At 38.3% G+C, this 14,977-nt stretch overlaps 1 protein-coding gene across 2 annotated transcripts; it reads right to left on the bottom strand.

Moving 5' to 3' along the window:
- Window positions 1–498: 498 nt before the first annotated feature.
- LOC111330550 (uncharacterized) lies at window positions 499–13,025 on the bottom strand. Of its 2 annotated transcripts, none has more exons than XM_022935420.2 (4): window positions 12,905–13,025; window positions 6,290–6,363; window positions 3,059–3,143; window positions 499–2,357 (listed from the first exon to the last, which is right to left on the bottom strand). In XM_022935420.2, the coding sequence occupies exons 2-4, from the start codon at window positions 6,329–6,331 to the stop codon at window positions 664–666; spliced, it is 1,821 nt and encodes a 606-aa protein (XP_022791155.1). In that variant the 5' UTR covers window positions 6,332–6,363; window positions 12,905–13,025; the 3' UTR covers window positions 499–663. The 2 variants fall into 2 exon arrangements, with proteins under 2 accessions (XP_022791155.1, XP_022791154.1); XM_022935419.2 differs by lacking the exon at window positions 12,905–13,025 and adding an exon at window positions 6,494–6,997.
- Window positions 13,026–14,977: the final 1,952 nt, after the last annotated feature.

The following is a 14,977-nucleotide window of genomic DNA, read 5'->3' as shown; positions in this document are numbered from 1 at the left end:
ATCTAGAGACCATGCAATTTTTATCTCCAAAATCAAAATGTCTGAGCAAACTTATGAAACCAGCCGATTTCTGATGAGTGTAAATTGTCTTCGTGTTCTAATGTGGCTGAAATTAAAGTCACTTTGGAGGCCGCCATGTTTAATCTTGCTCAGTAACGTGATCATGTCTCACCCCTCTCTCCATATCCCTTGACGATCTTTTTCAAAAGATCAGGAACTATACTCAAAGGCATATTTTGACTCAAATAATAATTTTCCTACGCATGCAACGGCCATGGGTGTGCAGCAGGCCTACTGGCTGAGTTGTGTTCAAAATGGCATCGATCATTGTCTAAATTTTAGCACATTGGATAACAATCTTTGAACAGTAGTATGGTTAGGTTACTCATCGAAATCTCAAACGCAGTAAGATGTACTCTTTAACATATGATTTTCAATGGCAGAGATAAAAGTCATATGGTTGCTGGGGCATAATTCTCCCTTAATATTGAAAACGGCTTCCCAGAATTCAATTTTAATCCTGAAAACTGAGTATGTGGATGTTTTATATACAGCCGTTTCGAGAAAGGTTGTCGGAAAAAAGTGTAAAAGTGCAGCGAGAACTCCGAGAGGTATTGTGGTTAGTTTCCGAGTCACAGTTTCATGACCTCAGTACATTACTGTTCAGCAATTTTCTGCCATATCTGCCATATCTGCCATATTTGGAAGTTTAATTTCAGACAATGTATCCCAAGTTTCATCAGAGTTTTGTTTATTCGAGTCAATCTTCTTGATCATAGCTTCTCCAACATTATCAGTTTGGAATAAAGGCTTAAGTCGAGTCGTTTTCCCGGGTGAAAAGGCCGTTTTGCGCTTTTTTTTAGCATCGTGAAGAGCTGTAAACATGCTTGATCTTCTTTCTTGTATGCTCCTAAACTCAAGTTGCAGGTATTCCTTTTCCACCTCCTCGTCGTCACTCCCTAAGTCGTCAAATGTATTTCCATGCGGATACATTTTTGTTTTTCCAGGCAGGTGAATGATAGACGAAGTTGTTTTTTTTTCTACCCAGCATTCCCCGCTTCCTTTTATCCGGTGACCCGGTTTAGTCCCGTACCAGTTCTCACCGGTCGCAGCCAGGGCCATTTCACGGAGAGCGGTGAAAAGGCTTATTACACTTCCATTGTTTCTGTCAGCGGCGACCTTTTTACGCTTGAAGCAATTTCTGAACCTAGAAGTCCACGAAAATGATTGCGTAGAACTGATTTCTTCCGGAATGATTGTGTCTAAGCTTTTCTCATCCGTTAACTGACTGACCGCCCTCTTGACCCGGGTCCGTTTAGCACTAACTGTGAATATCAAAACACACGCGAGTATTTCGCTGAAACGCGACATCGTTTGCAAGGCCCACCAAGGCCACGCATCTACAAATTGAATATCTGAGTACACACCAAAAACTCCAAACGCTGAATAGACAATTATTGCGCATAAAAAGTAATTTGCAAGGCCGGAAGCGTAAATGAGAAAAATGTATATTTTGTCCGCTGTTTCTTTCGGGTTTTTGTGACTGAAAAGCTGTTGATCCAGTTTATATCCAAGTACAAAGTTTATAGTCCCAAGTACGGAACCCCACGTTACAAAAAACAACTGACAAAATAACAACATGGCTTTCGCTTCCACGTAGTCAGACACCACACAGTCTGTAGTTATTACGAGCGCAAAATGAAAGCTTATGATAATTATGTTTATGTTTGCTTTCTGGAGCTTAGGAGGTGCAACGGAGATTTTTGCCGTCTCTATCAGGGAAAGAATCATCAAACTGTCGGACGCTGTGAGACAAGGGCCTCCAAGAGACCAAATGACGCGCATCACCGCAGTGTTGTGAATCATGCCCCCTTGATGATATGGGTCCAAAAACATGACAAAGGCCCTGGTGAACCCAAACACTGACACCATGATATTGAGGCTCACGCTCAGGTATTTACCTTGCAGGCCATCATACACGTTAGCTATGACATAATACCCGGCGTACAAGCCAATCAAAAGAAATATCGTTGCATAAAGGTAGACATGTAGCTCCCAGGCCCATCTCCATGTCTCGTATGCCTGTTCCCACCGGGGGCCTGGTTCTGGCCAATTTTCTGGCGTTGCCGACGGTTCAGTTTCTCCCTGTGGATATTCTGAGGTAGGCTTCGTGTATGGGTGATTTTCACTTTCGGGCTCTCCTTCTACTTTAGGTTCTCCTTCTGCTTTGGATTCTCCTTCTACTTTAGGTTCTCCTTCTACTTCAGGCTCTCCTTCTACTTTAGGTTCTCCTTCTGCTTTGGGTTCGCTTTCTGGTCCTGATTCAGGCTCTGCCCTAGGCTTCCTCTGTGCTCGCTCTGTCAAATAATGAACACTTTTAGCAAAGAACATATACCTTCTTGACATTATATTCACAACGAGTCCTATGGTTATCAATTCTACGGTAAAAGGCAAGGAAAAGAGAAAGAGTTGGGCGAGTGGCTACAAAGACAGACAGACATGCATCAGTACGAACGAACGGACTGAAGGACGGAAGGACAGAAGGACGGAAGGACGGAAGGACAGAAGGACAGAAGGACGGAAGGACGGAGGGACGGAAGGACGGAAGGACAGAAAGGAAACCCTAATATCAAATCCCTCATCTAATATTTTCCAAAAAACAGGCCGCTAAACTCTATTTCATTCCATGATGAATCTTAGTTTGAATATCAACGGTTGCTACTCAGTTTAAAACTTTTATAATTTTTGATCCGGTTTAATTTGTCGAAAAAAATGCAAAGAATAGCTAACTGCATTAATTTGAAACAGTTGCTGAATAAGACGGCATCATTGGTCAAAATCTTGATAAAAGTGATTGTTGATAGAATGATTGTTGGAGTTCGATACTGTTCTCGCTGTAGTCCTGCCAAACACCGGCACACCACTTCTTCTGTCTCACGACTTGAACTAATTACCTTCAGTATGTATATCGTATGTTACAAGTTACGACCTTTGAGGTCTAACTCAGTAAAAAAGGGGGGAAAACGGCCTAAATAACATTGAAGGGAAATATACCAACCTCCATTCTGCAACATCTTGAATTCTGTCTCAGATACATGCATTCCTGTTCCGCCAGTACTAGATTTGACGACGCAGAAAAGAATCTAAACAGAAAAAAAAAAAAAAAAAAACAGAAAAAAAATTTTTTATTTATACGACATGACAGGTGTCCGTCACAAAAGCTCACTTTTTCTCGCACTTGACAATGAAATGATGTTTAACGACATAGCATATTTATTCAATTGAGCGCATTTATTCAATGAGTAATGACAAGTTTCTTTCAAGAAAACTCGGTCTTCGGCAGAGTCTCTTGATGGCACTTAGGGGCGGACAGGAACCCATCACTTGGGCTTCTGGGGCGGATCATTATATTTCTGGAAGGGGGGTATGAGAAATATTAAAAAAAAAATTGTTTGCAGAGTCTGAAAAGACAATATAAATCGTTTGCAAACATGATAAGGTAAAAAAAAACTGTTTGCAGAGAATTCAGGTAAGATATTTAAAATATGATCATCAAAGTATATCGACAAAATAAGTGGCTATAGCACTATTGATTACGTTCTTCGTCAAATAGTTCGATAAGGCAATGCTACTATTTATGAAATGTTCAGCAGGCAACCGTGGACGATACTCCTACTCTTGTACGTTGGATCAGCGATGATCTGATCGGCCCAAAATAACGAATATGAAATATAAATATAGAGGCAAGACCGATACAACGTAGATAAGTAAATTTTAAGACGGAGCACTATATTTCGGCTGGCCAAACCAGCCTTCTTCAGGTGCAGTCGGAATTAACAGAGAATTGGGGTGATGCTTCGTAGATAGCTGTATGATGTAACAGCGGAAATATGTAAAACTAATTTGACTGACAATGAGATAACAATAAAAATAGAAATAGCGAGCAAAAATAGAAATGAAGTAAGGTAAATTGGATAAATAACTAGAAACTAATACATTTCTTCGCGAGCGTTACGGCCATCTGGATAAATAGTGTTGCCTCTTGAAATTAAAAAAGCTTCCCTGGCCTTGCGTATCAAGTCTCTCTTGGAAAACACTTTTTCGATGGCGATTAGCTCCATGTCGTGAGCAGAGTGGTTAGGAGAGGAAATGAAGTGTTCTGCCGCTGTAGTAGGTTTATATGTAGAGTTAGGTTTATCAATGGTATGGCGGTGTTCATTAAAACGGTCTTTTAAACGTCACACTTTGTGACCTCATTCGTATGGTTCTTACCATGAACAATTTAACTTTTAAATAACTAACTTAGGTAGCACGGAAAGCCGTAAAAATCTTGAACAAAAGCTCATCTTTCAAACCGGCAGTCGAAATCCCACAGGGATCAACGAACGCTTTTCATTTCACTAATTTATTCTTGTTTTTCTCGTTGCCATTTTCCCACCAATAACGTAGCTCCATTCTCTGCCTTTAAAAACACACACAACCCACAATTCCTCTATTCGCTCCCACGAAGGGCTAACGCTCGAAACGTCAGCTTTTGTAATCGTTACGGTGGCCAATTTACCACTTCAACTTTGTTGATATATTCAAATTATTTCGTTACTCCCACCGACGCAGCCCCAAACAGTTTCTTTCGAAACTATCAGCCTTTATTCGCTGTATTCTTTGTTTGAATGCAGACCTCTGTGATATCTATTTTGTCTGAGATCACTGGAGTGCTTGCTCTCCATTATGGCGTTGCTATGCGGTATCTAAGCACGTGATCTCTAACTGCAAAAGGCCTATTTAACCATTTTGGCTGTTAAGCTGCCTCAAAAAGTCCCACCAATTTAGCAACTTCGTTCGTTTTAACAAGTTAAACCATTTTGGCTAGATTCAATGTTTTCACCGGCTTAACCGAGTATTTGTTTTTTAGCATAAAAAAACAATTTCTTGCGAAACATTTGCTTACTTAAAAACATTTGCCCAAGTCATCAGCGTACATCCATGCGCAAATCGTAGACACTGAATTGACCAATCAGAGAGCGCGCTTTATGTGATTCGTGTTATAATTTGTTTTATTCAGTTTTTTACTTTGTCGCGTTTTGTTTCTTCATTAAGAATTTGTGCTATCGATATACATTAACTTTCCGAACTTCCTACTTCCACTGGATGTCAAATATGTTCACACAGCTGTGTACCTGCTGTTGTGGAACTTAATCATGGAGACTGGAGAGACTACTTCCACTGGATGTCAAATATGTTCACACAGCTGTGTACCTGCTGTTGTGGAACTTAATCATGGAGACTGGAGACGCTGAGTCTACGAAAAGTCATTATAAGGGCAGTGCGTGGGCAGGATAAATGCTGTGTTGAAAGTTTGAATTGTATTTCAAAACGTTTTCTTTTATGCTATAATAACATATCTGAGAGGATAACTAATCAGCCAATTTTTTCAATTTGGTCATCTGTAAACCCTTTTAATCATAGTTATCCTCTGTCAATTTGGTTTACCTCTTTTTTGGTGTCCATTTAAGTGTTTTACTCGAACTAATCTTTTTGGCATCCGTTCGCTTTTCAGGTAATTTTGCATATCACACGAAACACCGCTAAAGAGCGAGAACCCCTCAAAAGCTGAAATAGATTTTTATGCAATATAGGCAGAAGACTAGGTGACCGATTCCGAGAACACCTTCGCGACGTGGAGAGGAATGACAAGGACACATCGAAACCAGTCGCTAGACATTTTAATTTACCTAATCATTCTAAGCAACATATGGCAATCTGCGGTCTTTCCTTACACTTAGGTAGCACGGAAAGCCGGAAAACTCTTGAACAAAAGCTCATCTTTCAAACCGGCAGTCTAAATCCCACAGGTATCATCGAACGCTTTTCATTCCACTAATTTATTCGTGTTTTTCTCGTTGCCATGTTCCCACCAATCACGTAGCTCCTTTTTCTGCCTTTAAAAGCACACACAACCCACAATTCCCCTATTCGCTCCGACGAAGGGCTAACGCTCGAAACGTCAGCTTTTATAACCGGCGGTGGCCAATTTACCATTTCAACTTTGTTGATATATTCAAATTATTTCGTTACCCACACCGACGCAGCCCCAAACAGTTTCTTTAGAAACTATCAGCTTTTATGCAATATGCCGAGAAAATTAACTAGACACAGGAAGCGACAAAAATAGTACCTTTTCCTGGCATAATCAAACTTTCTTTGAAACAGCTGCTGTCAGCTGCCTCAATGATAAAAGAGAAACTGTTTCAAACCATTTATGTTTCATACCACACTAAAAGTGACTTACCAACATTGATGCAAGAGTTAAATTCACTTTGGCTAAGACCATTCTTCATCCGATTAGATATTGCATCTGAGGATCTGCAATAGTTTCAAAAAATTAATTTAAAAGAAAGAAAACTAATTTAATCTTCGCTTTTTCTGGCAATATGCATGATAACAAATTGATGAAAATCCAAAAAACAGAACTTGATCCGTTAGGAACGTTTACCCCGGACGTTAAAGAATCCAAAGTAACATGCAGCGCTGATGGGATCAGATATTTTCGGCCTCTTCTGGAAATCTTCGGGAGAAATGTGAAACTTCGTTCGTTTCATGAAAATTAACCGCGACTGCTTATTTTTGGGTATAACTGTCTGTCCCGACGTTCCACTTCTGAAGCAATTTGAATAACATATACCATCTGCTTTAACCCTTAGTTAAAAATTCATGTAAATGGTAGATTCTATGTAAATTCTATAGCTGAAAGGCCCCATTCACAGTCATAATACCAACAGTAATTTAATGAAATTATTATTTAGTATAACTCACATAGAGTTGCTTGTATTCCGAGACCTTCCTTATCATTTTTTAACCAATAAACAAAACTAGGGATAAAATTTAGATCAACAGATTTTTTCCCAATAAATAAAAGAGAAATAATAAAAGTAAATTAAGCTATATCAGACACGTCAAACTCCGATCGCTACATGAAAGCTGTAGACTTGGATATCTCTAGAGATTTAATGACGACTGAGAGCCTTTTATGTGTATGAAGAAAATTAAAAAAATTTTCAAAATTATCAGCGTATTCTTTTTAAGTTAAATTCATCTTTTTTAGAGAACAATGAAAGCAGTATCAGCCTTATTAACGATTCCAGTATTTTTTTTCTCTGTTTATGAGAATATTAACACGTTCTTGAGCCCCCACAGAAAGAGAATTAAAAATACCCCGCTATAAACATATGCATCTGCGCGATATGGTGAATCTAACATTTAGCTTCACATTACAGCTATCATTTTTTTTCATTTTCTTTGATATCGATGCAATAAAATTCGCTTATTTCTATATCTAAAAGACATGATTTATTCTACAGCGTAGCTACTTCAATGTACTACAACATCTTCATCTATTTACTTTGCAAAAACTGTCTCTACATGAAAAGGAAAGCTTCAAAGCTTTCGATCCAATAAACGATGATATTTTATTATCTTACCACTATATTTTGACAGATATGCAAAGAAGAAGGAGGGTTCTTTGTTGTATTCATTACCAACTGCACTGGGCTTTCGACTTCTCATTAGTTATCGTGTCAATTCGATTATAAGTGCCCTGGGTGTCTGTTCAATTTTTAGACCTTGAGTGTGGGCGCTTATTCTAGGCTGGGCGCATAGTCAGTCTTCGCCATTTTCAGCGAGTAGTGAATTGATTTTGCAACAATAAAACATGGAGAGTTCCATGGACGGTAAATTAAGATTTATTTAAAAATTAAAAATACTCCTTTTTGTTCTTTTTTTTTGTTTTGTTTTTATGTTTTTTTGTGGGGTTGCATACTTATTAGAGCTGAGCGCCTTTTAACTTTTCCTACCTACAGCGTAGGCGCTTTTCGAGGTTGGGCGCTTAATCAAATAAATACGGTAAATAGAGCCGTTATTGGCTAAGCCTAATTAATGTCCCTCTCGGACGGCTAGAGATGATAACACCATGGGAGACTTAGAACAGGTGGAGTGTTAAGGTGGCTCGTACCGGTTTTCATATTTTTGATGGTTTGTAACTTTGAAAAAATACAACAGAAAGACTGACAAAGGCCAGTTGAACACTTAAACGGGTTTGAATTATATAATCATTGGTTATCCAAAAATAGGTGTCATTTCGTCACTAGCAGTTTCCATGGCAACGCTTTCATAGGCTTATTCAGACGCAATTTTTAGCTTGTGGCTTAAATAATTCGAAAACTAACCTGGTGACCCCATGATTTTTTTCAGTGATTAATTTTGGCACTTGAAAAGGAAAATGCACAAAGACTTTTAAAAAACTCTACGTAGCGGAATCTCAGAAAATCTAGAAAAAAGGCGATTTTCAGACATCGCAAATTTTCTTCCGTAGAATTTTCTAGTTTTTTTTTTGTGATGATTCCTTTCGACGTTATTATCATATTGGAACAATAAAAAGAAGGGGTCACCGGACTTGTTTTCATGCAATAGCTTTCGTGAGTTTAGCAGTTTCCACGCGCGTTCTCGCGCATTTAAGAATCTGGATTCTATAAGATCGACATTTGCTCATGATCTGTTATAGCTACCGCTGACAATTGCGTGTGCTCGCGCGCGCGCCTACGATCTGATGTTTGCAGACGTTTACTGCTAAGAAAATCATTAAACAGCTGTCAACGACAGCCTCCCGGGCTCATCTTAAAAGTCCTACATACGACTTCGGCTATATCATATTATTTTCCTTTAAGATTCAAAGTCTTCTTCCACTTCAGGTAGATTATCCTTCACTTGAGTTCTTCTTTTTTCGCCGTCGCAAGATTTCATATCGGTTGAATATTTCCTTTAAATGTAAAGTGAAGCAACCTTTACTTCTCCGAAAATCGTCTTCTTTATCTTAGTTTCTATCTCCTGCATTTACAGTGGCCGCTCAACACATCAAATACAAGCTCTTAGGTAAACTTCTCACGTAAGTAGAAAAAATTCCTCGCGCCGCCATCTTTGTTTTAAATTTTCGCTTTTTAATCTCGCGCTTCTTTCGCACGTTTCTCTCGCGCGTGACGCAAGAGTTATCTGTTCCCCGCGCGAGGAAACTAGTACGAGCCACCTTAAGAAGACGTTAGTGAACTTGTGCGCGTGCGACTCGCGTGCGCGTGCTTTGGGACTACGTGGGCTAATAATGTCGTAAGCAAATTACGCGGACCTCTTAATTTTGACGTGTGCGATTTTTTAGGGGTAGTTGAAAAAGTTTTTAGTTTATCGAGCAGCAGTTTTGTTTAATGGTCATTGTCGTTTACCGTGAGTCTACAGTTTACCGTGTTGGAATTAAAGTGTTTGTTTGGATTTCCCGTTTCGCTTCCGAAAATGGAGCGTGAACTGCGAGTGGGAATACTAGAACACTGAACGAGTTATCCAGTGAACAAAATAACAGTTTTCGTATGATGTACGATCCTCGCAGTAGATAGCGCTATTTATGCAATAGCGAAAATCAGACCTGAAAAAAATCAGGCCTGTACGGGACTCGAACCACTGACCTCTGCGATACTAGTGCAGCGCTCTACCAATTGAGCTAACAAGCCAACTGGGAGCAGGCCGTTAAGTTGATTCCTAATAAACCCGTGAAAGTGATAAATGAGATACAATGAATATATGAAGTTCATATTAAGAGAAAATAATGGGACGAGAATCACGCTTCTCTTGTTCACACGGTTTTCGTTATGTGTTGCTTTCCGTTTTTCATAACGCCTTTCACCTACGTTAATGAAAACTTCCGTCCTCTTTCAGTTGGCCTTGGTTACTTTTGAATTAGATCAATATATATAAGCGAACAGCAGGGAGATTTCTTTTTCGATTGAAATATATTCGGAAATTAGAAACTACACTAAGAAACCACAAAGCGGATGTTTAAAGTAACAGACGGCTTTCATTTCCGCTCAAAGCTAAAGATAGCTTTCGCGAAATCGACACACCCCGGCCAGCATCCTTATTTTTACGTCTTGGTTCCCTTTGTAAGTTCTAAGTGCGACATTTAATTCTGACGTGGTTTTCTTTTCTTCTCTTTTTCTCTTTGCGTGTTTGGAGTACATTTATAAGTCTTTTCACTCTGTAATTATACTTATTGTTTCATTCGCGCCTTTCTTGTCATTTCGTTGCCCTCTTCTGTCGCTCTGTGCTGCCTGCATAATTTATCATGTAAATAACCGTTTCCTTTTGTTTTTCGCTAAGTGCAGTCATAGTCTACTAACTATGGTGCAGTTGAGTAACGTTTCTGTGGCCGTAACAATGTGAGTATTTTATAGCCTTGTTGTTCGTTATTTCTTTAGGTTGTATGTTGTGTAACTAGTGCAACCGTTTGTTATTTCGTTTGTTGTGACATCATTGTAAGAAACACCAACGTATTTTTCACACTTTCCGTGGCTATGTTGAAAGCTTTCAGGATTCAATCAAATTGTTCGAGAGGAGAAAATTTAAATCAGACATAATATAATTAAAATATCTCAACTGGTAGGAGGTAAACCGATCGGCTGATAACAAATGTAGATTATCATGTGCCTTTTTAACTGTTTTTTTTTTTTTCCCGTTTCAATTTCAATGTTATTGATTACTTGCTAATAAAGGGAAAAGCTGAGCAAACCACACTTAGGAGAGGTTTGCGCTAAACGAACCTAAGGTTACGCACAGTTGACCAGGAATACAAACCACAGCTGCTTGATGGGAGGAATTTCGTACCAATCCACGGCACGCTGCCTACTCAATCGTTTGTTAGAAGTACATGGCGTAGCTACGCTTTCTGCATATAAACCCACATACAACCCACAATTCGTCCATTCGCTCTGACGAAGGGCTAACGCTCGAACCGTCAGCTTTTTTATTCGTTACGGTAGCCAATTTACAGTTTCAACGTAGTTGATATAACCAAATTACCTTGTTACCCCCACCGACGCAGCACCACAGTTTCTTTAGAAACTTTCAGCCTTTACTGATTTGTTAGAAGTACAACTTGAGCTAAAACCTTTGTCTAGTTTCTTAAGAGAGTCTTAGGGGTTTATCATGAGCGGTAAATTAAAATGGCAAAAAAATCTAGACGTTAGACGCAACAAATTGACAAATTTAAACGGTTAGTCGTGAAAAAAGTTAACCGAAAAAAGTTTCCTTTTAATCGCAACGGAAAGAAATTATTCGTTAGCTGTAAAATGGCCAAACTTTTAACCGTTAGCCATAAGAGCCATCATCCATTGAGACCCTATCTTAGCAGTGTACAAAACAGATAGCAGGGAGGTAAACCAAAATCTGCGATTCACCCGCGAACAATTATATCGTTAGTCTCGATATTTTGGTTTAAAGAGGAAATTATCTCCAAAATTCAGTTACTATTTTACTGTGCTTTTTCAGAATTTACTTACCTGTACCGAGCTTATTTCGAGCACGGGCACGGTCAAGGTTAGTGGATTCTTATAGTGATCCAGACAAATCGACGAAACGATTGGAAAAAAATGCATGAATCAACAAAACAGTAAAATGAAAATTTCACTTCACAATAACAGCCTGGAGGTTTTACTCGGTAGCGTCTAAAAAACAAACCCAGTTACTGTTTATAATTAGAGCCAGACTGATTCGGAGTCGGACCATATATACATACATATGTTACGCCCGAGTAGCACAAGCTAAAGCCTGTTTTCATATATCGGGAAAAACAGAGACGATTGGCGATTTCTCCGTTTCCCGACCGTCCCAGATTTTGCCGATATATGGGAGGTCGATAGACCTCTTTCCCAGATTCTTCCGTAAACTATCTCATCTCTAACACAGGGCCGGGTATTGTAGCTAAGCAACTAGAGGACTGGTTCGGTACGAGCTAAAACTATCACCAACGTCTCCAACAGTGAAAATTAATAAAAGTTTCCCCGACATATGAAAAACAGGTGTAATCAGATATAGCACTTCTTCCCTGACATCCCTCCATCTGTCACCCAGTTCATGTTTTGCGTCAGAGGTACATAGAAAACAATATTTGAAAAAGTGACATCCATTGAAGCTCTGTTTACGATCCTTTCTTTTGTTTATCCGTTAAGAATTCATCTACTTAACAGTCGATAAATCAGAAAGATAGAAAATTCCCTCTTGTTGATTGCAATGTTAAAAACAAAAAATTAAAGAATCATCGTGTATTGCTAAAAGGACTGCAAGGAAGACACTGAGGGTCTTTTAAGACTCCCCCGTTTGCCGTTCAAGTATTCTTGGACCTAAATCTCAGTCTTAACTGAAGAAGGTACAATTTTCTAAAAATGTCAATACGGGATTTATTGGTTTTGTCTTTTCAATTAAACGATGCAGGTCGTTTGTTATCACTTCAGTCTATTTTGCAAAAGTTTAAATCGAACACTCGACAAGTTCTCGTAGACTCTAAACCTCAAAAACTTTATTTCGCTGTCGCTTAAATCAGAGATTTAGATTTCAGGTATTTATATTTCTTTGTAAAAGGACTTTCATTATTGTGTCGGTAAAGCATATTGAAACAAACAATATAAGATTTGTTGGTTGAAATATCAAATACGAGTCTCAGGACTAATGAGGGTTTATTTGCCGACTTCGGAGAAAAAAATTAAATGAAATGCCATACTTTGCATGGTGTTGTGCGGAAAACGGCTGAAGAAAAACTGTTTAGGATCTAGTTTTAACCGTGTTGTGGTCGGTGATAAAAAAAAATAAAAAATAAAAAATAAAAAAAACAATATAAACCCCAAATAGTTTGAAGATTTTGATCAAAATTAACCCAATTTACGCTTACTATAAAATCAATGGGACTCAAATTTCATTCTATGTAACGTCCGGGCTGCATTATTGCAGCCCCTCATTTCAGAATACGTCTCAGAAAAGTATGTGTATTTTTACAATGAGCGACTACATTGGCTCAGTTATCTTTTTTTTAACCCACCTGTTCTGTTCTGGATGGCCTAAACCTTTCTTATTCCTTGGAATTTATCCACTGGTTAGTGATAACTCCAACTAGCGAACCACCAAAAGTGTCATAAGTCACACTGTTGATCGAGTCAAAACCTGTTGTGCAAACGGGCGTCAGAGCATTTTCAATAAAACATGCAAATCATGGGAGACGTTTGTTTAAATATTTTACATCAATGCAACGTTTTCGGCTAGTTCTTGGCTAATGTCTATTCTCTGACTCTTGCACTAATCAAACTCGAACACGGAAAAATTTTATTAAATATCGTTTATCAGTCCGCCATTTTGGATCGCTCTGCCGTTGAATGACAAATTAACAGAGAATTCTTTAACAGAGACCCGAACCTATCGTTAGCCTTTCTCTAGAGAATTTCCAAATATTTCTTGGACTGAACATCGTCACTCCAAACTTCAACAATAAATTCAGTGTTCCTTGTGGTAGAGAATTCATTCTTATCTAGGCATCCAGTTAGCAACATAGGGTGAAGATCAAGAATGAAAAATTGCATATTCATCAATCATATGCATCAATCATATGCAATATGTTAAGTTTCTATCCGATGTTTTTAACGCATGGAAGGTCCATCACGAGACCTAAAACTTTTTTTTTCTATGCATCTCTTAACAGATATTTCTCAGACGAATCCTTGCTCATACAGATTTAACCACGTTTGAGTAATACGTTTCAGCTAGCATCTATTTTAATCCTTTTAAAAGCTTCTTTAGTTAGTTCATCCCACAGAATAGTGCCAATTAGGTTAATTAGGGTTAAGCACAAACAGATTTGGTTCTGCATTGAGATGTCTAAAAGTTCGAAGAACCCTTATTTTTTCACCCTCAGCTTTTTTTAATTGTTTCATTAGAAATTTTACGTTAAAGGCGAATTACATTCAACTGAGTCCTACGTATTGTGGACATAATTTCAAAGAGTTGCATTATAATGAGTTAAATTAACAGTCCTCGAGCTATCGATATTTCAACGACTTAAAAGTGGTTATTTCATGTATCTCCTGGTTTTTTTTTCTTGATATCGTCTTCTAAAAGTTACGTCTGATCTGACTCTTGAAAAAAGCACCAATAGTTGTGTTAACGTCTCGGGTTAATTCCGATAAATTTACTTGGAAAAATCTGAACTTCAAGAGAAAAGGATGCAAAAACATGCAAACTGCTCATCATCTTCCTTCAATGCGCCCCAAGCTAAAAATTCCTTCTTTCTTCCCCTTCACAGACCCAGGAAAATTTTTCACATATTAAACGTAATGGAAGCCGCCTCACTCGCCAGAAAGGCAGTACCCTTCATAGCTCAATCAGTTGGCTAGTTTAAAAGAAAATTAAATAAGCATCCGAACACAGAAGAAGCATTCAAGCATCTGAAGCAACGTGGGTCAGACTTCTTATGGAGAGCTCAAGTTTTTCGTTATATCACGCTCCTAGAAAATGCTTCTGACATCTTTCCTTATGCAGGCCATTTCATATACATGGTCAACGCAATTTTAATCTCTGAAAATAACAGCCATTTCATGTATTGCTGATAATACGCCTTTTTGAGGACGAAATAAAACACTCCAATTAAAAAAAAAAAAGCTGTATCCCTACACCATTTATATTGAGGCGTAACTGAATTTCATTAATAATGAATATCAGTTTCTCAGCAAGCTTGGATAATTTCAACTTTAATCTTCTAATTTATTCCGAATGAAATCAAAGAAACTTTTAAGCAAAAAAGTAATTTTAGAGAAATTATTGTTTGGGGTCTTTGACAGGCAATTTTTAGGGACTATTCTCTGATTTGACCAACTGCCGACAAACAAACAACAGAGGCATTTGATTTAGTGCGCATGACAGAGCGACACATTTTAGACAGTCGATGAAGTTGAATCGGAAAATCGGTTTACTTGAATATGTTAACTTACTATAAATCGCTTACAAACCAACCAACTCATCTGCTGCAGAACCACAAATCAGTGGAAATAATATCTGTTTTTAGTACCTTTATCTATTTATCAAGTAGAAGCCGAAAATAAAACTGTCTTGCAAATGCAATAGA

The sequence above is a fragment of the Stylophora pistillata genome, chromosome 6 (genome assembly GCF_964205215.1).
Source record: "Stylophora pistillata chromosome 6, jaStyPist1.2, whole genome shotgun sequence".
NCBI lineage: Eukaryota > Metazoa > Cnidaria > Anthozoa > Scleractinia > Pocilloporidae > Stylophora > Stylophora pistillata.
Note: the sequence above shows the minus strand (reverse complement) of the source record. Positions and strands in the feature narration are given on the sequence as shown.